Source organism: Chrysemys picta, chromosome 3, assembly GCF_011386835.1.
Source record: "Chrysemys picta bellii isolate R12L10 chromosome 3, ASM1138683v2, whole genome shotgun sequence".
Lineage (NCBI taxonomy): Eukaryota > Metazoa > Chordata > Testudines > Emydidae > Chrysemys > Chrysemys picta.
Genome location: NC_088793.1, coordinates 47,271,303 through 47,297,741, shown reverse-complemented (window position 1 = coordinate 47,297,741; position 26,439 = coordinate 47,271,303). Strand labels below are relative to the sequence as shown.

The following is a 26,439-nucleotide window of genomic DNA, read 5'->3' as shown; positions in this document are numbered from 1 at the left end:
GGCCTTTATTTGTCAAACCTAAACAGCTCACATTCAAAAATTGTCTACTCAAGTTTTAAATTAAACAGATTTATTTTATAGATGTATAGATTCACTCAGTAGCAAGTGTATCATGGGCACAATCTTGTAATCTTTACTCCGGCAAATTCACACTGAGATGAATGAGAGGGGTTTTTTTTTGTTTTGTTTTGGGTTTTTTTGCTTGAATAAGGACTGCAGGTTGGGCTATATCTTGTTTGTTTGTGTTTGTTTTGTTTTCTCTGATTTGTGCCATTTAGATGGAAAAAAGTAGGGGCTGTATATTACATTGAAAACCTGACCAAAAGCAATATATTTGTAAGAAAACATATCACATGCAAAATATTACCTATCTCTTAGCAGGTTCTGCAGCATTTTTATGCTAAGTATATGATTTTGATTTTTAGAATTATTTTACAATTTATAGTGTCTCATACTCGTGTAATAATATGACCTTAATATGAAGGAGTCAGACCTTGGATGGCATATTAATCTGTATTATCTTGATTTTCTTAAGTTATGTGCAGATAAATAAAATGAAATTAGTACTGAAACCCTCCCCACACTGTTTACAGATTCATTAAAAATGCTTTAGTGGAAGTACATACTATAAAATGGGGAGAAAAATATTTATTGAAAGAAATGAAAACCCAGAAGATTGTGTGGTGGGGGTGGATGTTTAAACTGTTTAATTCCTTCTGTGTAAAGAGCCTCCTGCCCAGAATAAAGTTATTCTTGAAGAGATGTTGACTTAAGTGTTATGTTTTTCATTCAGATGCTAATATCTAGGGATTGTTAATTATATTTTTAAATAATTAACTAATCCCTTTTTGAATTTCGCATTAAAAATTTTGCTTCTACCAAAGATCTTCTTGCCTGCAAGTTCTGGGTTATGATCTTCATCCAAATATGTGACATTTTCTAAGCTTCTGTCCCTTACAGTTAAACACTGGGATCCTCTCCATTAAAGCCAACAGGTGACAAGTGTTGGAGAGTTAGAGATTGATGGCTGGGCCAAACCTCAGTGGCTCTGCAACCCCAACCACCCAGCAGCAATGCCCAAAGTATGGAGCTGGGCTCAGGAGCCACTGCTGTGGTTTGTGTGTGGGGTAGGCTTGCTCTCCCACCCCCTGGCCTCCTTGAGCATGTGGCATGAGACTTGGCCTTAAAACCATTCAAAGACTGAAACTGGTACAGAATCCTTATTAAATGAGGTATACCATTAGCAGTATATGGTACCAGTGCTCCTGCCTAGATAATTTCTAAGATGTTCATTATGATTTATAAAGCTCTAAATGGCCCAAGACCTGCCTATATGAGATCACCTGTGATATGCTGCCACAGCTGTGGTCAGTGGAGATGCTCCAATTGGATCTGCCTTCTTTTAAAAGCAAAGGAGATTGTTGATGGGGGATACTCTAAGAGCCACAGGTTGCTGGAACTTACTTCCCACCTCAGTCCACCCTTTGGTTCACAGCCGGAATCTACTTTCCTTCTAGGTATGGTGCCAAAGCCATGTAGTTGAGAGAGAGATTGTGAGGAAGATTGAAAGACTTGTTCCTGGGAGAGAGGAAAAGGGCTTTTCTGGTTTTGAGTTGCTCAGTGTTAATGTTGAGTATTCAGTGCTGCTGGTGGTCATTGTTACTGCAAGTTTGGTTACTTTTTAGGACACCTAGAACTATTTGACTTCCCTGCCCCCCCCCCTTTTTTTTTTTTTTTAATGTTTACATCTAAAATTGCCTAAGGCAAAATATTTTTAATAATGCAAAATCTTGTTTTGCAGTATGGTGAAATAAAACATCCTAGAAATATTTTACTAATAGAGATTATTACTGTTCCATCTGGGGAAAAAATACATCAGCAGAATGTTAAGGTGTCCTGATTAAACACTCAAGCCAGGACATGACACATAAAGTTGCCCATATACTTTTAACAACCCCTATCTTCATATGCATTTTAAACAGCCATCTATAGAACTACAAGGTAACCTACATGTCAGCAGACTTTCACTATTTCTCTATGCTGTATTATTTCATTTGTATTTCTGTTATTGTGGTACCTCATGCTTTTTGTGTGATTTTTGGGCAAATCACAATTTCTGTCTCAGCTCCCCCTATGTAAAATTACTATAGAAAAGATCTGCTTTTTTTATTGTCGCATCAGTACCGTAATACAACTAAAAGCCAGTCCTGATCAAATTTCATTGTAGCTGAAACATAACATTAAAATTTCCTGGTTTAGGAATGGAAGAAAAAGAAAGGCAGACTGCCACATGCAGCGCCTCACTTGGATGTGTCTGGAGTCTTGGAAGCTTGACTACCCTACGTTCTCCTACAAATGGACCTTGAGCTTGTTTGGAGGTTCTAGCAGGGGAGCGCAGCTACCGTAAACCCTTGACCGAAGAACGGTACTCCTCTATCTGGGAGGTCGTCCTCTTCGACCGAGCGCGCAGCTTCGGGAGGGACGCACATGGAGCGGTGAGGGAGGAAGGGGACACCCGCCTAGCCAGCCAGATCAGCCGAATCAACCCTGGCGATCAATGGGGTGACAGATGTCGCAGCCAGATCGCCCTCACATCCAAAGCATACTGGGGCTAGCTCACTATATAAAGCTTGGTCTACACGGAGGTTTTACAGTTAGGGTGAATAGCTAGTTGGTGCTTATGGGACCAATTAAGTACAGTTAGTGCAGTTTAGTGTGTAACAGACACAAGGAGTGGTGAAAAGCGATCCTATCCAAAGACAGCCCCAAATGTTTGCACTATATTTCTCTCCCAAAAGCCTTTGCAGCATTTGCAAATTACCAGCATCTCTACTGGTGGTTCTCCCCGCTTGCCCCCGCCCACTGGTGTTGCAAACCGTGAGGCGGGCGGGGTTAGTGCGTGGGACCCAGGCTGGAAGCTGTAGTTCCGCGCGCGCGCCGCAGGTAAGAGGTTTTGCGCCCCCGGGGGCTGAGCTAGTCCTGCTTTTATGTATAATCCCCTGTAGCTTGTGTGGGGCTGGGCTTGATTCTGGGCAATGGTTGCGGCCGAGTCTGGGTCATTTCAGCTTCCTGCAGCATTTGGGGGGAGTGGGGCGCGGTGCATGATCCTTTCGTTAGGTGCAGGTCGACTGCTTTTGTGCAGCTGGTGCAGGGGCCGTTTTATGCACGTTGTTAGGCCTGTGTGGCAAATCCTTTTCGTTTTAGTAGGAGTTGCATTAATGCAACTCTCTTGTCGGGGAGAGGGGGTGTTTAAATGCAGTTGGGGGGGGGAGTGTTATAATGTACCTTTCTCTATATAAAAGCAAATCAGTCTCTGCCTGTAGCTTTAAGGCTAGACGAACTATTTTGGGGTTCTGTAAAATGTAGTTTGATCCTTGTTTTATGAAACAACTGGGGGTGGAGGGCACAGAGCAACCCTAGTGACCCCCCACCCCACCTCCGAGAACCTCTCCGACTTTACATATTTCAGGGAGAGTCCAACAGCTGTTACTTCTGGCTCTGTAAATCCCCATATAACACTGACCGGGGAAAATGTTGCCAATTTTATATGTGGCGCTCCTCTGTCTTTTGTGGAGCTGGGCAAGGGAAACTGCCTGTGTGGTGTCTCTGAGCTAGAGAGCAACCGGGAGGGGAACAGACTGCAGGACAGAGCTCTGCTCAGCACCCAATGGCCCTGCTGCTGGCCATATGTGCATAGGGACTACCTGCCCTAACAGCTGGCAATCTTATGTAGAGCTGGGATTCCTTATTTAAACCCAACTGTCTGTAGCAGCCTCCTTGGGATGTGCTGTTTCCATCCATCTGAGAACTGCATTCTTGGAGGGGTGTCACTGTTCCTCAGTGGATCAAAGCTGAGAATGCCAAATTCAGGACAAACTGCTGAGAAATAGGGCAGACTCGCCCTAAACTGGTGATTTACTCTATCATTAGATTATACCAGTAACAAAAGTGAACTTCTGTCTCACCACACTGGTTAACAGGCATAGGTGCTGGAACTAGGAGTGTTGGGGGTGCTGCTGCACCCCCTGGCTTGAAGTAGTTTCCATTATGTACAGGGTTTACATTTTGGTTCAGTGGCTCTCAGCACCCCCACTGTACAAATTGTTCAAGCACCCCTGTTAACAAGAAGACAAAAAAGCAATTTCCTTAGGCATTCCAGCTCTTAGCTCACCACCCAGATACTCTGATGAGTGGCTACTGAAACCTAATTTAATCAAAAGGGGTCCTTCTAATCTGAAGAGATCAGCCACTTAGCCAGGTCAATATATAACCCCAATATTATCCAATAATCACACTGATACCAATCCTTTAATAACTTAATGTTTAATAATAAAATAAAATTAATTAATAATGGTTATTAGATCATATTCATACAAATAATTGCAAAGTCCTTATATCAGGTTTGTAGCAGTGATGGAATAGACTTCAGGATTATAAAGTCTCTCTGGTAACTTCCAAAAGATTGGAAGGTCCAAAATCCATAGTTCAAAATGCTCCTTTTTGATGTAAATCCACAGTCCTGAGAATCAGGGCAGGAAAGAGGCAAAATGGAGGTATCTGGGGGTCTTTTATATCCTTTGCCATTTTTATGCTTATAAGAAGCACACGGAATCTCTTAAAAGGGGATAAGGCAACATGCAGTGTTTATTGTACTAATTCAAAGCTAGTAAAATGGAGTACAAGGCAAAATAAGCAAAATGGAGTACAATTTTACTTGAGACAATTTCTTCCCATTAGGCTTTTGGCCTACACCGGGTGCCTGAAAATTTACTGTCTCAAAGCTCACAGCCTTTGTTTGTGGATAGTTACTAGAGTCTTGGAATCCTGACTACCCAATGTTCTCCTACAAATGAACCTTGAGCTTGTTTGGAGGTTCTAGCAGGGGAGCGCAGCTACCGTAAACCCTTGACCGAAGAACGGGTCACATGAGCATATCACGTGTCCTTATGTGCTTTGACTTACAGGTGCGACCATTGCATTGCCCATTCTTACTGACAGGTTTCAGAGTAGCAGCCGTGTTAGTCTGTATCCACAAAAAGAACAGGAGTACTTGTGGCACCTTAGAGACTAACAAATTTATTAGAGCATAAGCTTTCGTGGGCTACAGCCCACTTCTTCGGATGCATATAGAGTGAAACATATATTGAGGAGATATATATACACACATACAGAGAGCATGAACAGGTGGGAGTTGTCTTACCAACTCTGAGAGGCCAATTAAGTAAGAGAGAGAGGGGGAAAAAAAAACAACTTTTGAAGTGATAATCAAGCTAGCCCAGTACAGACAGTTTGATAAGAAGTGTGAGAATACTTACAAGGGGAGATAGATTCAATGTTTGTAATGGCTCAGCCATTCCCAGGCCTTATTCAATCCTGAGTTGATTGTGTCTAGTTTGCATATCAATTCCAACTCAGCAGTCTCTCATTGGAGTCTGTTTTTGAAGTTTTTCTGTTGTAAAATAGCCACCCGCAGGTCTGTCATAGAATGACCAGACAGGTTAAAGTGTTCTCCCACTGGTTTTTGAGTATTATGATTCCTGATGTCAGATTTGTGTCCATTAATTCTTTTGCGTAGAGACTGTCCAGTTTGGCCAATGTACATGGCAGAGGGGCATTGCTGGCACATGATGGCATATATCACATTGGTAGATGTGCAGGTGAACGAGCCCCTGATGATATTGCTGATGTGATTAGGTCCTATGATGATGTCACTTGAATAGATATGTGGACAGAGTTGGCATCGGGCTTTGTTACAAGGATAGGTTCCTGGGTCAGTGTTTTTGTTCAGTGATGTGTGGTTGCTGGTGAGTATTTGCTTTAGGTTGGGGGGTTGTCTGTAAGCGAGGACAGGTCTGTCTCCCAAGATCTGTGAGAGTAAAGGGTCATCTTGAGGATAGGTTGTAGATCTCTGATGAGGCGCTGGAGAGGTTTTAGTTGGGGGCTGAAGGTGACAGCTAGTGGTGTTCTGTTATTTTCTTTGTTGGGCCTGTCTTGTTGGAGGTGACTTCTAGGTACTCGTCTGGCTCGGTCAATCTGTTTTTTCACTTCAGCAGGTGGGTATTGTAGTTTTAAGAATGCTTGATAGAGATCTTGTAGGTGCTTGTCTCTATCTGAGGGACTGGAGCAATGCGGTTATATCTTAGAGCTTGGCTGTAGACAATGGATCGTGTGGTGTGTCCTGGATGGAAGCTGGAGGCATGTAGGTAAGTGTAGCGGTCAGTAGGTTTCCGGTATAGGGTGGTATTTATGTGACCATCGCTTATTAGCACAGTAGTGTCCAGGAAATGGACCGCTTGTGTGGATTGATCTAGGCTGAGGTTGATGGTGGGATGGAAATTATTGAAATCATGGTGGAATTCCTCAAGGGCTTCTTTTCCATGGGTCCAGATGATGAAGATGTCATCACTGTAGCGCAAGTAGAGTAGGGGCGTTAGGGGACGAGAGCTAAGGAAACGTTGTTCTAAGTCAGCCATACTGGCATACTGTGGGGCCATGCGGGTACCCATAGCAGTGCCGCTGACTTGAAGGTATATATTGTCCCCAAATGTGAAATAGTTGTGGGTGAGGACAAAGTCACAAAGTTCAGCCACCAGGTGAGCTGTGACATTATCGGGGATACTGTTCCTGATAGCTTGTAGTCCATCTTTGTGTGGAATATTGGTGTAGAGGGCTTCAACGTCCATAGTGGCTAGGATGGTGTTTTCTGGAAGATCATTCTTACTGAGGCATCCACAGGAAGGTTTACTGGGTGGGATGAGTTTCCTCTATGGCCCATTGTTAGTGAAGTGCCCTTCATGGGCCATTAACATACAGCCACCTGGCTTTGAAGGAAATCTTATCTGTTGGGTGTTACCCAGTAAAACAACACCTGTATATGATACAAGTCTTTGGCCAATGTTCATAACTTTAGATACAAAGATGACACGTGCATATAAACAGGATAATCATACTTAGCAAATCATTACTTTTCCATTGACACCTTACGACATACTTTGTACAAGATTTGTTGCAATTGTATAACAGTGGTGGTAATATCAATGATATAAATAACCATATTCAATTATACAGCATCACAAAGGGAAAGAATAAAATCAGAAAAATAGCAGGTAGGAGTGGAAGGTCAGAGATGCATCCTACTTACAAAGAATGATGCTGAAATGCTACTTGGAAATGTTTTCCTTTTGTTGTAGGCTTCCCTCTGGTTTTATGGTGTTAGTGTCTGATATTTGGTACTCCCTATGTCGGGGGGGGGCAAACTTTTTGGCCCGAGGGCCACATCTGGGTATGGAAATTGTATGGCAGGCCATCAATGCTCATGAAATTGGGGGTTGGGGTGCTGGAGGGGGTGAGGGCTCCAGCTGGGGGGGGTGAGCTCTGGGGTGGGGCCAGAAATGAGGAGTTCAGGGTACAGGAAGGGGCTCTGGGCTGGGGCAGAGGGTTGAGGTGTGGGATGGGGGGGCTCCAGCTGGGGGTGCAGGAAGGTGCTCCGGTCTTGGACCGAGGGGTTCGGAGGGCAGTAGGGGGATCAGAGCTGGGGGTTGGGGTGCAGGAGAGGGTCAGGGGTGCTGGCTCCGGGTCGTGCTTACCTCAAGCAGCTCCCGGAAGCAGCGGCATGTCCCCCCTCCGGCACCTACACGGAGGTGCGGCCAGGCGGCTCTGCATGCTGCCCCGTCCACAGGTGCCGCCCCTGCAGCTCCCATTGGCTGTGGTTCCGGGCTAAGGGGAGCTGTGGAGGCAGCGCTTGGGGCAGGGGCAATGTGCAGAGCCTCCTGGCTTCCCCTACACGTAGGAGCCGGAGGGGGGACATACTGCTGCTTCTGGAAGCCATGCGGACCCACAGCACATGTGGAGCAGGTCAAGCCCCAGACCCTGCTCCCCGGCTGGAGGTCAAGGGCCAGATTAAAATGTCTGAAGGGCCAGATGTGGCCCCCGGGCTGTAGTTTGCCCACCCCTGTCCTATGTGCTTTCTTCCTTATGGCATTAGGAAGAGCAGAAGCAGGATCAAGATCTGCTATGTGACTCCAGGCTCGGAGGACAGAATGTTGACTCTAAGCTTTATTCATTTATATGTACACTATCTCCCCCACCCCTTTCTCTGAGTAGTCCTAGCATCTGCTGTTCACTCTCCCTCACAAACACACATGTCCTTTCTTCTTTCTCCCACACAAACAAAATCCCAAATCCCTGTGGCTTCAGGCCCTGGCCAATGGTTCTGCGGGCATGTGCTGGCCGCTGCTTCCTGCAGTTCCGATTGGCTGGAAATGGCGAACCACAGCCACTGGGACCTGCGGGGAGCCATGCCTGCAGATGGTCAACGTAAACAAAATGTCTTGTGGCCCGCCAGCAGATTACCCTGATGGGCCGCGTGCTGAAGGTTGCCCGACCCCTGGGTTATACCGTGTCTGTGTTGGTGGTAAGTAGAGCTTTCAATCAGGTTAACAGCTGGGAAAAGGGTACCTTTTCCTCCCTAATCTAAATAAGGCCTATAACTTAGCTTTACACAGCAGAGGTGCTTTGATGCCCATCTTGTACCCATTATTGTTATGTGAGTGCTAGGCACCTGGTCCAAAGTCTATTGAAGTCAATATGACTCTTTCACTGACTTCAGTGGGCCTTGGATCAGACTGTGAGGCTGTTTGTGTTTTAAGAAGCTAGCATCCATCACTTTGAAAAGGTGTGTGCTCTCTACTACCCAGCTTAGTAGACCTGGGCATGTTAAAGTTAAAATCTTTTTTATAAAGATTAATAATTGCTCTGCATTTGGGCATAAGTCTCACAGTTCACTTTAGGAAAAACAAATTTGTGTAACCCCTTAACCAACTTAAAAAAAAAAGTTTTTTTAACTGTCTTTATCTGTATTACAACCGACACCATAAACCAGTGATACTCAGACTGTGGCTGACAAACCGCAAGTGGCTATTTAATGCATCTCCTACAGCTCTTTGCAGCACATATTTAAACACTGATTGGTTATAATTAAATCAGGATGCTTTACTGTCTTATTAACCAATTACATTATTTCCTATGAGAATAGTAACTAAATATTTCCCGTTATACTGTTTATATATGAATAGTACTATAGCAAGTGATACAATGAATTCACACTACTGTGGCTCTTTTGGGTAATGCTGATCACTAATTTGGCCCCTGAACCACTGAGGTCTGAAAATATCACTGCCGTAGACCATTAAAACACACTGAAAGCATAAATGGTGAAGACTCTTACTTTTGCATTTTGCTCAGCTTAGGCAGTAGAATAATCACAGGTTCTCATGCACTGAAACAAAGCTGCAATATTAGGGTTGCAAATATTATCGGGCAATGTTTGTTTCCACTGACTAAGAGAATAGGAGCAGGCCCCTGACTCTTTGTTGCAGCTGGCTAGCTTCAGTCATTTTTATTCCTGGGTCATCAGTAACTAGCAGGAGTCTGGCATTTGGCTTTTGTTTTTATGTCCATTAACTAACAAGCAGTTGTCTTGAGCAATACTACAGCTATCTTCAAGGCCGTTCACAGGCCACTTTTTCCCTATTCAAGAGGGACACTGCAACATTGAAAACTGTAGTCTATTATTCACATGCCAGCATACACTTTCCCAGATCACTGCACCTGTGGTTCAGAAACCTCCGTACAGACGGAAGCATTTTCCACATCAGCAGAGACCTCCCATTATGCAGTTATAAGCACAGTTGATGTAGCCATGTTGGTCCCAGGGTAATGGAGAGTCAGGTAATATCCTTTGCTGGCCCAATTTCCATTGGTGAGAGCAATTACTTAGCTGACTTACTGCTGGAGTTGGAACTCTACACTCTCTTGGCTTATGGCTGCAGAATGGAATTCAGCTCCTACTGAGAGCCAAACTCTAGTCTATTCAGCACATAATTTTCCTGGCAGCACAGTTTAGCTCAGCAATTTAAAAAGTTTGAATGGTTACTTGCTGCTATAAGAGCTATTCAGAGAGAGAAACGAGACACTATTCATGGACCCTGTCATAACTATAAAGGGAAGGGTAATAGCTGTCCTGTGTACAGTACTATAAAACCCCTCCTGGCCAGAGACTCCAAAATCCTTTTCCCTGTAAAGGGTTAAGAAGCTCAGGTAACCTGGCTGGCATCTGACCTAAAGGACCAATAAGGGGACAAGATACTTTCAAATCTTGGGGGGGGGGGGGGGAAGGCTTTTGTTTGTGTTCTTTGTTTGGGAGTGTGTTCGTTCTCGGGACTGAGAGAGACCAGACATCAATCCAGGTTCTCCACATCTTTCTAAACAAGTCTCTCCTATTTCAAACTTGTAAGTAAATAGCCAGGCAAGGCGTGTTAGTTTTCCTTTGTTTTCTCAACTTGTAAATGTACCTTTTACTAGAGTGTTTATCTTTGTTTGCTGTACTTTGAACCTGAGACTAGAGGGGAGTCCTCTGAGCTCTTTAAGTTTGATTACCCTGTAAGGTTAATTTCCATACTGATTTTACAGAGATGATTTTTACCTTTTTCTTTAATTAAAAACCTTCTTTTTAAGAACCTGATTGATTTTTTCCTTGTTCAAGATCCAAGGGGTTTGGATCTTGATTCACCAGGAGTTGGTGGGAGGAAGGAGGGGAATGGTTAATTTCTCCTTGTTTTAAGATCCAAGGGGTTTGGATTTGTATTCACCAGGGATTTGGTGAAGGTTTTTCAAGGTTTCCCAGGAATGGAATCCATCGAAATGGTGGCAGTAGAACCAGAGCTAAGCTGGTAGTTAAGCTTAGAAGTTTTCATGCAGGCCCCTACATTTGTACCCTAAAGTTCAAAGTGGGGATCCAGCCTTGACAGACCCAAACTTACACCAGTCAGAAATCCATCTCCTATATTAAGTCTTAACCAGTGTGACAGACTGCCGATCTAAGAAATCATTAAAGTTCCAGTAAATCCTGACTCACCAGGGCTAGAAAGGGATGTTCTAGAGCAGGGATGGGCACACTACGAGTGGCGGACCACATCCAGCCCGCCAACTGTTTTAATCCAGCCCTCGAGATCCTCCGTGCGGCTCCCGGAAGCAGTGGCATGTCCCCCTCCGGCTCCAACGCGTAGGGGCAGCCAGGGGATTCTGCTCTGCATGTGCCTCCGCCCCAAGCACCACCCCCATAGCTCCCATTGGCCAGGAACTGCGGCCAATGGAAGGTGCAGGGGTGGTGCCTGCGGACAGGGCTGTGTGCAGAGCTGCCTGGCCGCGCCTACGTCTAGGAGCAGGAGAAGGGACATGCTGCTGCTTCCAGGAGCCGCTTGAAGTAAGCACCACCCGGGGCCTGCACCCCTGAACCTCCCCTGGTGCCCCAACCCCCTGCCCCAGCCCTGAAAACCCCCCGAAACATGGAACCCCTTCCTGCACCCCAAACCCCTCATCCCCGGCCCCAGCCCAGATCCCTGACCCCCTCCTGCACCCCAACCCCCTGCCCCAAACCTGGAGCCCCTTCTGCACCCCAGCACAGAGCCCCCTCCCACACCCTGAACCCTTCATTTCCAGCCCTACTCTGCAGCCCTCACCCCCGCATCCAACCCTCTGCCCCAGCCCTGAGCCCCTCCTACACCCCAAACTCCTCATCCCCAGCTCCGTTGGGTCGCGGGCATCAACAATTTTCAACTGGGTCCCCAGAAAAAAAATTTGAAAACCACTGAGCTACAGTATATATGAGTGTGTTAAGAGCTTCTCTGTGTGGTGCAGTGGTGACACTCTAGCTAGAGAAATCAATTCATCTGACCGCAACCAGTACGTCGCACTGGACCACCCAGCAGGGAGTGAGATTTTACTTACTTGCTGTAAATGTTGCTGAGGATCATATATTTAGATCCTGTTGTCGTTTTCAATAAATTGGAAAAAAACACGTGGTCTCTCTTGAACTAGGCTGAATTGCTTTGGGGGGAAGGGCCATTTGTAACACAATCAACAGTTTGGCATGGATTACTCAAGCACTAATGTTTTTATGGTGTTTGGTTTATTTGAACTAGCAGTGGGAGTTACTGCTTTTGTTGAAAATTTTTAACTTATTCTTTAGTTTCCTTTTCTCGCTGCCTTCCAAACTAGGCTTTTTGTCCGTGCATTCCAAGGAATGCTTTTTTTGCCAGTCATAAAAATCTCTGGATATGAGATTTTACTGCAAATATTATTACGGGGATCTAATATTCTGGTTCTGCATTGTGTAGCACTTCTAAAGTATGTGTCCCTTCACACCTACAAAGATTGTTTGGTGTGGAGAAACCCATGCTACGAAATTCACTCTGGAGGTATTTGATGTAGGATGACTATAATGTTTATATGTAATGTGTGGAGGGGATGCTGCACATTAGTTATAGTACACACTGTGCACTGAGAATAGACCACTATAAGAGTGACATTCAGCACTGACCCTCTTCTTCCTCTCCTCCTCCCCATGGCTTTTGCCACAAAACCCCTCTACCAAGCAGAGTTGTTGGTTTTGGTTCCTTTTCACCAAAAGGGAGAAGTGCCAGAGACTCCATGAAATCTGCTAGGAACTTTGCTATTGCAATTGATTTTTATGTGGCAAGCACTCAAACTACAGTGATGGGCAGGAGTATAAAATCCGAAAATGGATACATATTAGAGCCATTGCTGCAGCTTCCAGCTCTAGGAAATCAGTGCTTATATTGCTCATGCTTTTTCTTAAGTTCCTGGAGTGAAAAGAAATACTCAGATGCAATTAAATGCTATACATTGGTAAAAACAGCTCAACTTAGAAAAAACTACTTGAAGAGATGCTGAATTAGTTCTAGAGAAAACATTTCATCATCTCAGACAGGCATCCTGCAAACCATTTCTATAAAAATAACTTACAGGAGATCCTTGTAGTAATTCTTCATTTCCATGTATTTATCAGGTGACTGAAGATTTGAAGTCATGGCTGGAAAACCCAAACTTTACTACTTTAATGGGAGAGGCAAAATGGAATCGATTCGCTGGTTGTTAGCAGCTGCTGGGGTTGAGGTTTGTTTTGGTATCTTGAACCTGTGTATATACAATGCCTGCCTCAAAGGTCAAACTTAAAGCTTTGTGGGGTAAACAAAAAATAAAGTGGAATTAACTGTGTATGAGCAAAACAGCAGTTCTTAGTACCTGCACTAGATGTTGCGTTAATCTGGGTAGATAAAGGGGTGTGACTGTGTTTTGGCAAAGCCACTTTAAACTATGCTAAAGAATAAGTTTGATTCTGAATATTTGCTACATTAGTTGTCAGTGAAATGTTTAATATCCAGCTCATCAGTTATGGTGGTAACATGCACAATCTGGGGCAGGCAGGATTGCCACCTGTCTGCTTTATCTTTCTTTTGGACTGGTCTTTCCACTTCCATGGTGTTCAATTTTTTACCAGTGAGACTCCTACTCAAGGTTTGCAGCTTCAGCTGACTGATTAGTTCTGGCAGAGAATTAACTGCATCCCAAAGCATTTTGTCTTCTCTGATATGTATGAGGCTGAGCAGGGAATATTGAGCAAACTGATCAGGATCTGCTGGATGCAATGCACATCTTCTGAGCAGAGGGGGAAAGACAGGCAAGTGAATTAGTAAAAGGAAACTGACATTAGCCATAGTCATGTCTAGTGTGATGTCAGATTTCTAACTTCATAGAAGATTAGAGTTGGAAGAGACCTCAGGAGAACATCTAGTCCAACCCCCTGCTCAAAGCAGGACCAACCCCAACTAAATCATCCAGTCAGGGCTTTGTCAAACCGGGCCTTAAAAGCCTCTTAAGGATGGAAAGTCCACCACCTCCCTAGATAATCCAGTGTTTCACCATCCTCCTAGTGAAATAGTTTTTCCTAATATCCAACCTAGACCTCCCCCAACTTCTTGTGCTTATCCAAGCTCTCTCTTAACTTCTATAACATTTGCCTCTCTGCTCTCCCTTATAGTAACCATGCTCTTGGTACTAGAACTCTGAAAAAACTCTGTTCATATCCTGGGTGGCGCTTTTTTCTTTTTTTCAGTTTGAAGAAGAATTTTTGGAAACAAGGGAACAATATGAGAAGCTTTTACAAGGTGAGTCCAGATGAAATCTGAAATATTTGACCAAGTTTTTCTTTGTCTAGGAAAAGGTGGGCTAAGGGCAGATTTGGTAGTTTGGGACCAGTCAATTGCATCTCTCCCATACACATACTAGCGAGGTGAAATGGAGTACTGACATCGGCAGATGGGAAGGTTGCCCTGCACTGACAAGCATGCTCTTCAGACAGTCACAGTGACTTACTAAGGATTAATAGACGTATCTGAGTTCTAAAGGCTAACCCGGCAGAGTGTCAGTGTTCTGTCTCTCTCCACGTCAGCCAGTGCCTTTGTAATGGCCATTAATCCTTTCTGTCAGCAAAAATCACACTAGGGGTGAAACCAAAATTGTCACTTTGATTTTACACTCTTGTACCTTGTATAGTAATTCAAACCTGTGTGAAATGCTACCATGTGGCAAATCAGGCCCTGTTATTTTTAGTATGCACTTAATGTTGAAACTGGATATAGTGACTTTTGTTTGTTCTTGGCTCACAAACCATGCAGTTCTCCTCATACCAGAACTGATGATAACTATTTGCATCCCTTAATACCAGGATGATAGGAGTCTCTTGGATATTTGCCTAACTCTCTCTAGAACTGTATAATGTCAGAATTGATGAGCTTTCCCTATTAATGAGAAAAGCAGTTCCATGGAGTAAATTGGTATTTTGAGATTTGTTCCCTTCCCATGAACACTTTTATATAATTTGTCTGCGTTTTTTAACTCCCTGCAAAAGCTTACAGCAGCATATGCGGTGCCAGCCAAACCTACATTGCATGTGCTAGAAAGTTTTAAGTTTCTGTGCTTCAGGGTAACATCTTATTTCCTGGGAAATCTTGTGTTTAATACAAAAGCTAAGAATTTTGAGCAATTTATCTAGTTTGGTCATTTTACTGGTATTTAATCCTAATGTGATAAAGCATAATACAAGACACATGCATAATATCTAAACACAATCCCTGGGTTGTTCGAAGGCCCCTGTGTAGAATAGTATTAACGGCTTCTCCTCTGTTTCCACCTCTGCTCCCATTCTGCTGGGAAAAAATCCTTATGTAGGTTACTTTAAATGTTGGCATTTGGGGTGTCAATATAGCATTAAATACTTCAGTCTTGTTGATGCTTTTAAGGTAGCTATCCTCCCCGGTATTGCAGTGCCAACTTAAATGCTGAAGTGTACAATCAAGCCTTGGCATGGTGAGGGAGAACTTATTTTTAAAACCAGGTTTGCTGAACCAAAGTAACTCTTTCTTTCCTTCATCTCTGAAAATAGCTGGGGTCCTTCCAGCAATTAATGATTTTCTTTTGAGTGCCTCCACTGTTACAATTTTGTTACTAACTCCCATTGACTGTTCACATCAATTTCATTACCAAAGTAGCAGTTCTTCTGAAGGCAACTGGAAACATATAAGAGTCAAGTATCAGAGGGGTAGCCGTGTTAGTCTGAATCTGTAAAAAGCAACAGAGGGTCCTGTGGCACCTTTAAGACTAACAGAAGTATTGGGAGCATAAGCTTTCGTGGGTAAGAACCTCACTTCTTCAGATGCAAGTACCCACGGAAGCTTATGCTCCCAATACTTCTGTTAGTCTTAAAGGTGCCACAGGACCCTCTGTTGCTTTTTACATATAAGAGCGTTATTGGACCCCAGTTCCAGGGCAATATAAAAGATTGGGGTGGGACTATGTGACTGTTTCCTTTTTCCTTTCCAAAGATGGATATCTGCTCTTTCAACAAGTGCCCTTGGTGGAAATTGACAGGATGAAGATGGTGCAGACCAGAGCAATTCTCAGCTACATAGCAGCAAAATACAACCTCTATGGAAAGGACCTGAAGGAGAGAGCAATGTACTGTAGCAGCACTATTCTTACTCAGTCTCTTGTAGTAACCAACTGATTAACAACTAAAGCTTATCTAGTAAACTGTTGTCGGTGCGTCAATGGAGTTACACTGGTGTAACTGAGATCAGATTCTGGCCCACTAATTCATCGTATTCTAATGATTTATATTTAACTGAGATCTGAGTCAGTAAGTTGCTATGCTCTGATTTTAATCAGTCTGGCTAGGCAACCACCACAGAAGTTGGCAGGGGTTTATCAGGTGATGGAGTTAAAATCCAAGTCTCTTACAAAGAAAAATGGTTTGGTGACCAGAACTTCAATATTATTCCTGTTGCTGCAAAATCCGACTTCTCATAGTGTGATGTTGACTTCAAGTAGCATCACATTATATAGCAGCATTATAAAGAGTACATTTTCAAGTATTCCTTCAGTAGCTGGGGGGAAGGGTGTTTAATCTCTACTGGGAGATGTTTGGGTTAATTTGAAATTACATCCAATCGAATTACTTCCTTTGTATCTACCAGTCTAATTGTGACCTGCTTCTCTGGGGTCTTGGACCTCTGGATAGGTGCCAACTCCGGTGGGTGCTCCGGGGCTGGAGCATCCACAGGGAAAAATTTGTGGTGCTCTGCACCCACCAGCAGCCAAGCTCCCCTCACTCCCCCCCGCCCCACCTCTTCCTCTCCTGAGTGTGCTGCGTCCCTGCTCCTCTGCCTACCTCCCAGCACTTCCTGCCCGGCCGCAGCCAAACAGCTGTTTGGCAGCATTAGCACGCTCCGAGAGGGAGTGGGAGGAGCTGGAACGTGGCATGCTCAGGAGACGAGGTGGGATCAGGGCAGGGATTTGGGGAAGGAGTTGGAATAGGAGCAGGGAGGGAGTGGAGTTGGGGCGGGGACTTTGGGAAAGGGGTTGGAATGGGGGCAGGGCAGGGATGGGGCCTCATGGAAGGGGTGGAGTGGGGCCGAGCACCCATGGGAAAGAGGGAAAGTCGGCACCTAGAATCTTTCTTCTAGCAGAATACCTCCTTGTTAATTACCTCTAGATTTAACTTGAGCTGCAGTCTTTACATTTTAAGCCTACTTCCAGATGACTTGATTCACACTTGTATGGTAGCCAACCTTATTACTTATTGCATGTGGCTGAAACTTTTTGAAGTGCCTTAGAATATATGTGGGGAAGGTGTAGAAGAGCTACCAGTGATTGTTCCAGAGTAATCTGCTCTAGATAATCCTAATTTTTAAGCTAAATAGGACTCCAGTTGTGAAGCTGACAGAGGCTAAAGTTTGCACTGGTGTCTAAAAGTGTCTCCTAATTAATGAATTGGGTCCTTTTGAGAGAGCTTTTCAAGAGACTCTCTCTTTAGAATAGAGGGTGGGATTAGAGTTAGCATAACTGAAATTTTTCCACAAATTTTTCCCTGTGGATGCTCCAGCCCCTTGTGTGATGAGCCTCTAATTTCTAATGAGACAGGCTGAATGGATCCAAGGAGGCCATCTCACCGGGTCATCTTTAATTGTTAAATCCTTTTGGTATTATGTTTTTGAGACAATGTCCAGATATCTCTGATCCAGAAAACTGAATAAAGGGGGATATCTGAAAATTGCTACACTAAATCAAATCTGGCTAGGTACTGCCGTCTACTATAAACTAAGAAATTGCTCTAACTCCAGTTGAAGGCAGCAGCAAAACTTTGATTGGCATCAATGTAGTGTTGTTTAAAAAAGCCTACTATTACTAAGATCCCTAAGATCAGCTCATGCGATGGGGGCAAGAGGAGCAGCAGTGTCAGGGCCATAGCATGAATCCAACAGTCTCTTTATGAACACCAGATTCCCTTCTTAAACTGGAGAAGCAGCTTTTCCTGCAGGAAAATAATTATACTTGTACTACTGCAAAACAAAGCTGACTAGTGATGCCTCTTTAGCCTAAATAAAAGTGCATTTTAACTGACAATCTCTATTTCTCTTTAGGATTGACATGTATGTGGAAGGAACAACTGATCTAATGGGGTTAATTATAGTGTGCCCTTTCTTATCAGCTGAGAATAAGGAGAAGCAGCATGCTGTAATAATCCAAAAGGCCACAAACAGATACTTCCCAGTCTATGAAAAGGTGTGTGGCAAAATGCGTTTGCTCACTCATGTTACTCTTGAGAGTTCTTAATGATGCAATGCAGGATTGTAGAGTGGGCATAACAGAAGGCAGAAGTACAGGACTTGCTTTTTGATCAATGTTGTAACTAGTAAATCACAAGACAAATTCTAGTGGGGGTCTGTTAGACCCAAAATCAGATGAAGGAACAGGATGAGCAGTACCTTACACCTCTGCCTATAACAATTGTGTTATAGTGAGGAATTTCAGGCTGGAGGACATGCTGCCACTATTAAAACATCCTTAGAATTTCTAAAAATTATAGATTGCAATACTTCATGACAATAAGTTATAATCTACTGGAGGTAATTCTGTAAAATATTTCCTTCTGACCGATAGCTAAATTAATCATTCAACTAAAAACTGATGGTGTCTAAGTGCAACTGATCACAACTTAACTTATGTGGAAACACAATATAGTCCCATCCAGTAAGCACCAACTTCCCAAGGCTGAAAACAATCATGAGCAAACTTGAGTGCGAGGACAAACGTAAAACATAAAAATGTGAATACACCTTTACCTTGATATAACGCTGTCCTCGGGAGCCAAAAAATCTTACCGCGTTATAGGTGAAACCGCGTTATATCGAATTTGCTTTGATCCGCCAGAGTGCACAGCCCCACCCGCCCGGAGCACTGCTTTACCGCATTATATCTGAATTTGTGTTATATCAGGTCGCGTTATATCGGGGTAGAGGTGTAGTTGGAAATTGATTAAAAATGCTCTATTAGATGCTTTCTGCCCAAAATCATGAAAGAAGGCTTCTTCAGGTTGGTTTGTTCTTCAAAAACCTGGTTAAAACATTAAATGAGTGAAATAATAAATTTCCATATATAAAACAAATAGAAAAATGGGGAGGTTGATAGCAATGAGCAGAGATTGGCAGTTAAGGAATTGACAGTTGATAAGGGAAGCTTAAAAAACAGACAAATAAAGAAATCTATGGCCAGTAGAGGTTTGAAGACCGAAGGAATTCTTCAAATATAGTAAAACAAACTAAATCTTAGCAGGGGTATAGGTCTGATATGAAATAAGGTTGGTAATTGTCAATCACGATGTAGAACAGGCAGAAGTAATCTGATATTTCTATTTTATTTGGATAAAGAAGCAGAATGATGTATTAATATCTTACAGTGATTAAATACTTTCTATTCCATCATTAACTAGGGAGGATGTTAAACAGCAACTATTAGCCAGTCCTGGAGACTTAAAAATATTTAACTGTGACCCAAAACTGGCTGACTTACAAAATATTAACATACCTACTTCACAAAGCAGCTGCATATTAATATCTCCCTATCTAAGGTACTTAATGTCCCTGACCACTGTAGTATCTGAGCACCTCACACTCTTCATTGCAGTTACCTCACAGGCATGTTGTGAAGATAAGGGAGCACTATTTGTTCCTATATTACACATTGGGAACTCAGGTACAGAAAGGCTAAGGGTACAATCCATAAAGATGCTTAGATGCCTGTGTCCCAGTTTTAGGCATCACTATGATCCACAAAATCCTTGCTTGGCTATAGAGACATTCTAACTTTCCCTGGCCCAGTTAATATTTACTTCAGTTATTTAGTGTGGAACAACCTGAGTAGGACAGAACGAGGGAGTCCCATGTCAGACTATTCTATAGCCTAGTGGTTAGGGCACTCCCCAGAGGTGGCAGATCCATAGTCAAATCTCTTATCTGCATCAGGAGGGGGAACTTGAAACCAGGGGTCTCCCACGTTCTGGGTGAGTATCCAAACCAGTAGGCCAGCAGTTCTCAATCTGTGGGTCGGGACCCCCTTTGAATGGGATTGCTAGGACTGGCTTACACTTGCTGGGGTCTGGGGCCGAAACCAAAGCCCGAGGGCTTCAGCCCTGGGTGGCAAGACTCAGGTTGCAGGCCCCCTGCCTGGGGCTAAAGCCCTTGAGTTTCGGCTTTGGTCCCCCTACCTGGAGCAGTGGGGCTTGGGTTTTGGCCCCCCGACCCAAGATAGTGGGGCTTGGGCAGGCTGAGGCTTCGGTCCCCCCCTCCTGGGGCTGTGAAGTAACTTTTGTTGTCAGAAGGGGGTCGCAGTGAAATGAAGTTTGAGAACTCCTGCGCTAGGCAAAAGGTTAAAGAAAGCACCTCCTCTCTTCTTCCAGTTTTGTTTTGGGCCCTGCATGCAAGTTAAGTGGCTGAACCCCCATCTTCCCCAGTTTGTGGATTGCAAGCAGAGCTAGATGCCTCCCTGCAGCCCTCACTTAGGTTCCTAGCTCTGTGAGAAGGACAAGACTTAGGACATACTCTTCTCTTCAGCATCTTCTATTGGTTAGCTTAGGCAGCTCCCTGCCTAGCTGATTTTTGTGGGTCCCATTGTAGTGCACCTCTCTCTCCCCAAGCACTGTATAGGAGCCTGCATGCCTAACTCAGGCACTGTGAATTACATTTGTTACTCCTGTAATTCCCCCCCCCCCAACCCCCCCCAGCCACCTACACCTTATATGTGGCACTCAACATTGCAACATTTAAGTCCCTTCATGGGAACTAAGTCCCTTCCTCTGTGCCTTGCCCAGGGTCCACGGGAAGTTCATGGCAGAGCAGGAATTGAACTGACTTCTCCCATGGCCTACCTAGTGGTGTTCCTCTTGTAAGGTAGAGAAAGATAGCAGCAAAGAGGCCCAGCAGCTTCATTGGAAGTGCGTGGTCTAGATAGTGAGGCTTTGGCTCAAGCACTTTAAAAGGTACTGATTAGAGTTCCTTGTGTCCACACTGTGGCATTTCTTTGCATGTATCTTGCAGATTTTAAGAGACCAAGGACAGAGTTTTCTTGTTGGCAATCAGTTCAGCTGGGCGGATGTTCATCTGCTTGAAGCCATTTTAATGGTAGAAGAGAAGAAGTCCAGTGTTCTCTCGGAGTTCCCTCTATTACAGGTAACTACACTAACAAGTAAAACAAATGCTTGACAGAAATGTCTCAAGGCCATTTGAAAAATAAACCTTTGCACATGTAGCACGATGATTTTTTTTCAAAACACTGCACAAACATGAACAGTGTTTCTCTTAACTTTGTCATTCTATGAATCCTTTATCTGATCCCTTTTCTTTCCAGTCCCCACTGCTTCCCTCTGGAAAACCTCCTCATAGATCCAATAGAAAATGATATCCCTGTTATAGGAACATATAATTTGTTTCATATTCTGTACAATGGCTTTTCATTCTCCTTTCAGTTCTCTGGGGCTATTCAGTAGACGATAGCTCCAGATCACAAGATGTGACTTGTATGAGGTGATATTAAAATTACAGATAACTGATGCTTTCCCTTCACTGTGTGTCGATACAGGACAGGAGATATCCCCTGTGATCCCTTTACCACTAGTGAGAATAATGTGATGGAATTGGGCAGAACTGCATTGACACTCTCAATTTTTGGGAGCCCTTCCTTTGTTGCATTAGCACTAGTTGAGCTCCACCATACTAACAATGGTGAGAGTATGTGGTGTAGATATTCAGAGCAGGTGTTGACAACAGGGTATTAAAAACACTAGCAGCTGGTGTATTCTAGCTCTCCGTGCTGGAGCTGGACTGGTGCTAAAATGATGGAGGGAGAGTTCCCTAAAGTGGCCTATGTAGACAAGCCCTAGGGAACTCTGGATCCTAAAACATCAGTCTCCATACAACTTCACTCATGTACCTTACGGTACAGACAGCCCCTGCAATTTGAACATAGCAAGGTGACAACCCTTCTCGTTTTCCCGTTTATCATTTGTACACTTCTTAATTTATTCTCCCAGAAATGGGGACAAAGATGGGCACCTTCTGTTACTTTTGTTACCACTTCTATTGGCCTCCATTGTTCTCTACAGTAAGATTGGTGTCGGTTCTTTAAACTGGGTTCAGCTACCCTGTTACACTTACCTTAATTTACTGGTCCAGCTGTGCTTTTCCAGTCCAGGTGGTCCCATTTGGTCAGTTAGCAGGCTGGGAGAGCACCTCGGGATGTAAGAGGCCTAGTAAGAAAGAGACTGAGCAGACTGAGACAGGAAAAGGGCAGGAAGTGAGAGCTGCTAGAAACAGAAGGTGGTTCCTGGGAGACAGTTGAAGTCAGGAGAGCAGAAAGAGGCATTTTCTGGCTGGTGTCCGCAAGCCAGAGAGACAGGGCTGAAAGAAGTGGGAGCACCAGAGGGGCTTACCCACTGACATCTCCTGGAGATGGAGAACTGGATCCTGAGGAACAGTAAGAAGGCCAGGGAGAGTGATGGATGCTCCCAATCGAAAGGCTGTGGGAGCCTCCACTGGGAAGAGTGGGGTTGCACCCCAGAAGGAAGGGCTGGGTTGGTGGTCCTGGCAGAGGGATGGATGAGGACCGATGAGCCTACCTGTGATGGAAGACACTGGGGTATGGTCAGAACAAGAACTGGGCGATATTGACTGTGTTCTGGGGATTCTATTATGGACTATTTGCACTATGTTTTGTCAATAAACTGTTGATGGACTAGAGGACAAGCTTGCATGGAGTTACTGGGGACCTGAGAGGTCTATCACAAGGGGCACCTGAGATGAGGCCATGCATTTACAGTAAACCACAAGATATTTGGTGCTGTCTTCTGGACAGCATTTCCCTCACTTGCCTGAACAATGCAGAATTGCAGGTTCATAATGCAAATTCTTTATACATTTCAAGGTAAGAATACCCTTTCCTGGGAGAGTGTGATGCTCTATACCTTGGGGGATCACCCTATACCCCCATGTTCATCTTTATAAAATGATTGTGTGGTATCCAATGCAAAGTTTGTCATGTTAGGTGTCTTCGGAAGGCTCATCACACACTGAGCATGGTTGTTATAGTAAGGTTATAATTTTATGTATGTAGTTATGAGGCTGAAAATGTATCCTCATGGCTTAAAAATAAGCCCAGGCAAAAACAGTCCAAGAGCTGAGAGGCAGTTCACACCTCATCAGGGCATGTATGGGACCAGACCAGACCAGCCGTACAGGAACAAAGGATGCTTGCCTAGGCAGCAACAAAAGAATCTGTTAGACTCTTGAGTGAGTCACCCCCCCCTTCCTTTGGTCAGTTTGGAACTGCAATGAGATAATGCTCACCTGACTCTGAAGGGTTGGGGTGGGGGGAAGGGGCAAAACCAAGAGGGAAGAAAAGACATGATAAAAGGGAGAGACATTTGCCATGCGCGCGCGCTCTCTCTCTCTCTCTCTCTCTCTCTCTTCCACCTACATCTACAGACACCACACCAAGCGACTGAAGTGCTGATCAAAGGAGAGAGCCAGGCTGAAGAGTGAGAAGCATCTAAGTTTGTAAGGGCACCAAAAGTGTTAAGATCAGCTTAGAATGTGTTTTGCTTTTATTTCATTTGACCAAATCTGACTTGTTATGCTTTGACTTATAATCACTTAAATGTTATCTTTGTATTTAATATACCTGTTTGTTTATTCTACCTGAAGCAGTGTGTTTGGTTTGAAGTGTGTCAGAGACTCCCCTTGGGATATATCAATTTCTTTGTTAAATTGACGAATAAACTTGCAATGTCCAGCGGGTACAACTGGATACTGCAAGACGGAGGTTCCTAGGGTTGTGTCTGGGACCGGAGATATTGGCTAGTGTCATTCAGTTGCACAATTCAAGGAGCAGTTTACATGCCAGAGGCTGTGTGTGAACAGCCCAGGAGTGGGGGTTCTCACAGGGTAAGGCTGGCTCCCAGAGTCAAGGATTGGGGTGACCTAGCAGATCACCAGTCCAGATAACACCAGAGGGGAATGTCACAGATGGCTTTTGTGAAAAGCTTTCCTAGAGGGGCCTCTAGGTTTCTCAGTTGGCGAACCATAGAGCGCACAAGGTGACAAGCATAAGAGACACATCCATGTGTTGGGAATCCTGAACTGGCTGCTGAAAACTACATACTTTTTCCAGGCCTGAAGAACAACTCAGTGTGACTCGAAAGCTTGTTTCTCACCAACAGAAGTTGGTCCAGTAAAAGATTCTACCTCACCCACCTTGTCTACCTTAAACTTTGGCATTCTTAGGGTTAAATGGCAACCAAACACTGCCCTCTTCAGTCAAGTCCTCTGCTTTAACACAAATTGATGTAATTTTTTTTTCTCACTTTCTGGCCTTTAAATATTCTTGTGATGTTTCCTGTTTTTAGGCTTTTAAAGCAAGAATAAGCGACATCCCCACAGTTAAGAAATTTCTGGAGCCTGGCAGCCAGAGGAAACCTGTCCCTGATGATAAATACACGGAGACTGTGAAGAGAGTTCTCCAAATGAACTTTTAATGTGTAAGCAAATTAATGTGGCTGGTTAAAATAGCAGTGATGAGCTCAATGCTAGCAAATACTCACACTTAAACTGCTTAGAATGTACATGTGCTGGTAAACTACAGATAAAGGTACATCACACTTGAATGGAATAGCTAACTGAACAATATGTGATGCTAGAGAGGTGGATAACAAATAGAAAACACAATATACAAGTATTAATTACTAAGCTACTTGTCTACATTTAGTAAGATGTATTTTTATTAAATTTCTCTTGCTGTTCTGAGTTAATGAAATGAATACACACCTTGTCTAACTAGAAAATTTTGATTTTCTGGGGGAAGGTGAAACCTCCAGCGTAATCACTTTTCACTAGTATAAGCGTTTTCTGCCAACTCCAAGCGTTTACTCTAAAATCCAGATAAGATTTCAGTGGGATAAAGGGTTCTGTTTCGCTTGCACTTAGCTTTTTGATGGTGGACGTACCCCTGGAAAACAAGAAATTTTTTTCTTTTATTATTTTAAAAAGCCAGGAGGATGTTACTAGATCTCTCAAGTGAGTCAAGTTTGTGAGACACAAACATCATAGCTCTAAAATATCCACATTCTGTATTTGTATCAAACTTTTATCTCCTTCTGCCCCCCCCCCCCCCTCCCATATTAACCATCTTAGGACAGTCTATCACTGGAGTGTAGCCGTCTTGTAGCTAACTTGTTCCATAAATATTCATTCAACAATAACATGGAAGACCTTTTGTATTTAATATAATACGAAATATAATGTATTTAACCTAATAAAGTAATTTCATTCATATGTGGGTAGTATTGCTTTTTTTTTATTATTTGTTGATCTAATCGTTGAAACATGTTTTAAGTTAAGTGAACATCAGAGCTTAGACATTCCCATGATTTTAATAACCTGATACAACTTTTTTCTCTCCCAGTTTCAAAATACAAACTATACACATCTCCTCCTAAAACTTATCCATTGCATATGGGTTAATAAAATTCATAATCTAATGCTCCTCCTATTGTAGACAGACAAGGCATACAGGGGGGCAGGAGAGAAAATAGGCATGCATCTTTTACCCCAACCCATGTTTTGCTCTTAGTACGGTTTCATGGAAAATGAATCTTCAGAGGGATTTCATGTGTGTTTATCAACTCTTGAGCCAGGTGAAGTACAGTTACGCACTGATAGAATGTGATAACATTTTAATTTTGTCAAGTGAGCTCATTTTATAGGTAAAAAGATTTTTCCCCATTCTATTGGCACTGCTCAACTTCTGCAATAGTTGCAGGGTAGGAAGGGAGATGCTGCTCAGTAAGAATAACCAATTTATGTGGCAATTGTGGTGTAATGGGAAGCATACTCATTACAATACAGTATGCTTGCCCGCACCCAAGTGGATTCCCTGCTCTTCTGGGAAGCTCCCCAGCCTGAAGTTGACCAGACATTTCAGTATTAGGGCTGTATTTCCTTCATCCAAGAGAAGTTTTGGGCTGATCTGTCTACCTTGGCTCATGTCTGTTGACACCTGCCTAATGTTAATTGCAGCTCCAGTTTAATCCTTGGATTAATCTGAGAAATTTGAGCTAGAAGGGACCTGGAGATTATCTAGTCCAGCCCCCTGCACTGAGGCAAGACCAAGTACATCTAGACCATCCCAGGCAGGTGCTGGTCTAAGGTGTTATTAGAAACCTCCAATGATGGGGATTCCGCAACTTCCCTTGGAAGTTTTATTCCTTGACTTTAGCAAAGCTTTTGATACGGTCTCCCACAGTATTCTTGCCGCCAAGTTAAAGAAGTATGGGCTGGATGAATGGACGGTAAGGTGGATAGAAAGCTGGCTAGATCGTCGGGCTCAACGGGTAGTGATCAATGGCTCCATGTCTAGTTGGCAGCCGGTTTCAAGCGGAGTGCCCCAAGGGTCGGTCCTGGGGCCGGTTTTGTTTAATATCTTTATTAATGATCTGGAGGATGGTGTGGACTGCACTCTCAGCAAGTTTGCAGATGACACTAAACTAGGAGGCGTGGTAGATACACTAGAGGGTAGGGATTGGATACAGAGGGACCTAGACAAATTAGAGGATTGGGCCGAAAAAAAACCTGATGAGATTCAACAAGGACAAGTGCAGAGTCCTGCACTTAGGACGGAAGAATCCCATGCACT

At 43.7% G+C, this 26,439-nt stretch overlaps 1 protein-coding gene across 5 annotated transcripts; it reads left to right on the top strand.

Annotated features, from left to right (window-relative positions):
- Positions 1-1,494: 1,494 nt before the first annotated feature.
- On the top strand, positions 1,495-25,077 carry LOC101946100 (glutathione S-transferase 3-like). Of its 5 annotated transcripts, XM_065587789.1 has the most exons (8): positions 2,807-2,943; positions 12,869-12,975; positions 13,976-14,027; positions 15,744-15,876; positions 17,841-17,982; positions 20,793-20,924; positions 23,235-23,306; positions 24,155-25,077. In XM_065587789.1, the coding sequence occupies exons 2-7, from the start codon at positions 12,889-12,891 to the stop codon at positions 23,289-23,291; spliced, it is 603 nt and encodes a 200-aa protein (XP_065443861.1). In that variant the 5' UTR covers positions 2,807-2,943; positions 12,869-12,888; the 3' UTR covers positions 23,292-23,306; positions 24,155-25,077. The 5 variants fall into 5 exon arrangements, with proteins under 5 accessions (XP_065443859.1, XP_065443861.1, XP_005313577.1 ...); XM_065587787.1 differs by lacking the exons at positions 2,807-2,943; positions 23,235-23,306 and adding an exon at positions 1,495-1,517; XM_005313520.4 differs by lacking the exon at positions 23,235-23,306 and having other exon boundaries at positions 2,808-2,943.
- Positions 25,078-26,439: the final 1,362 nt, after the last annotated feature.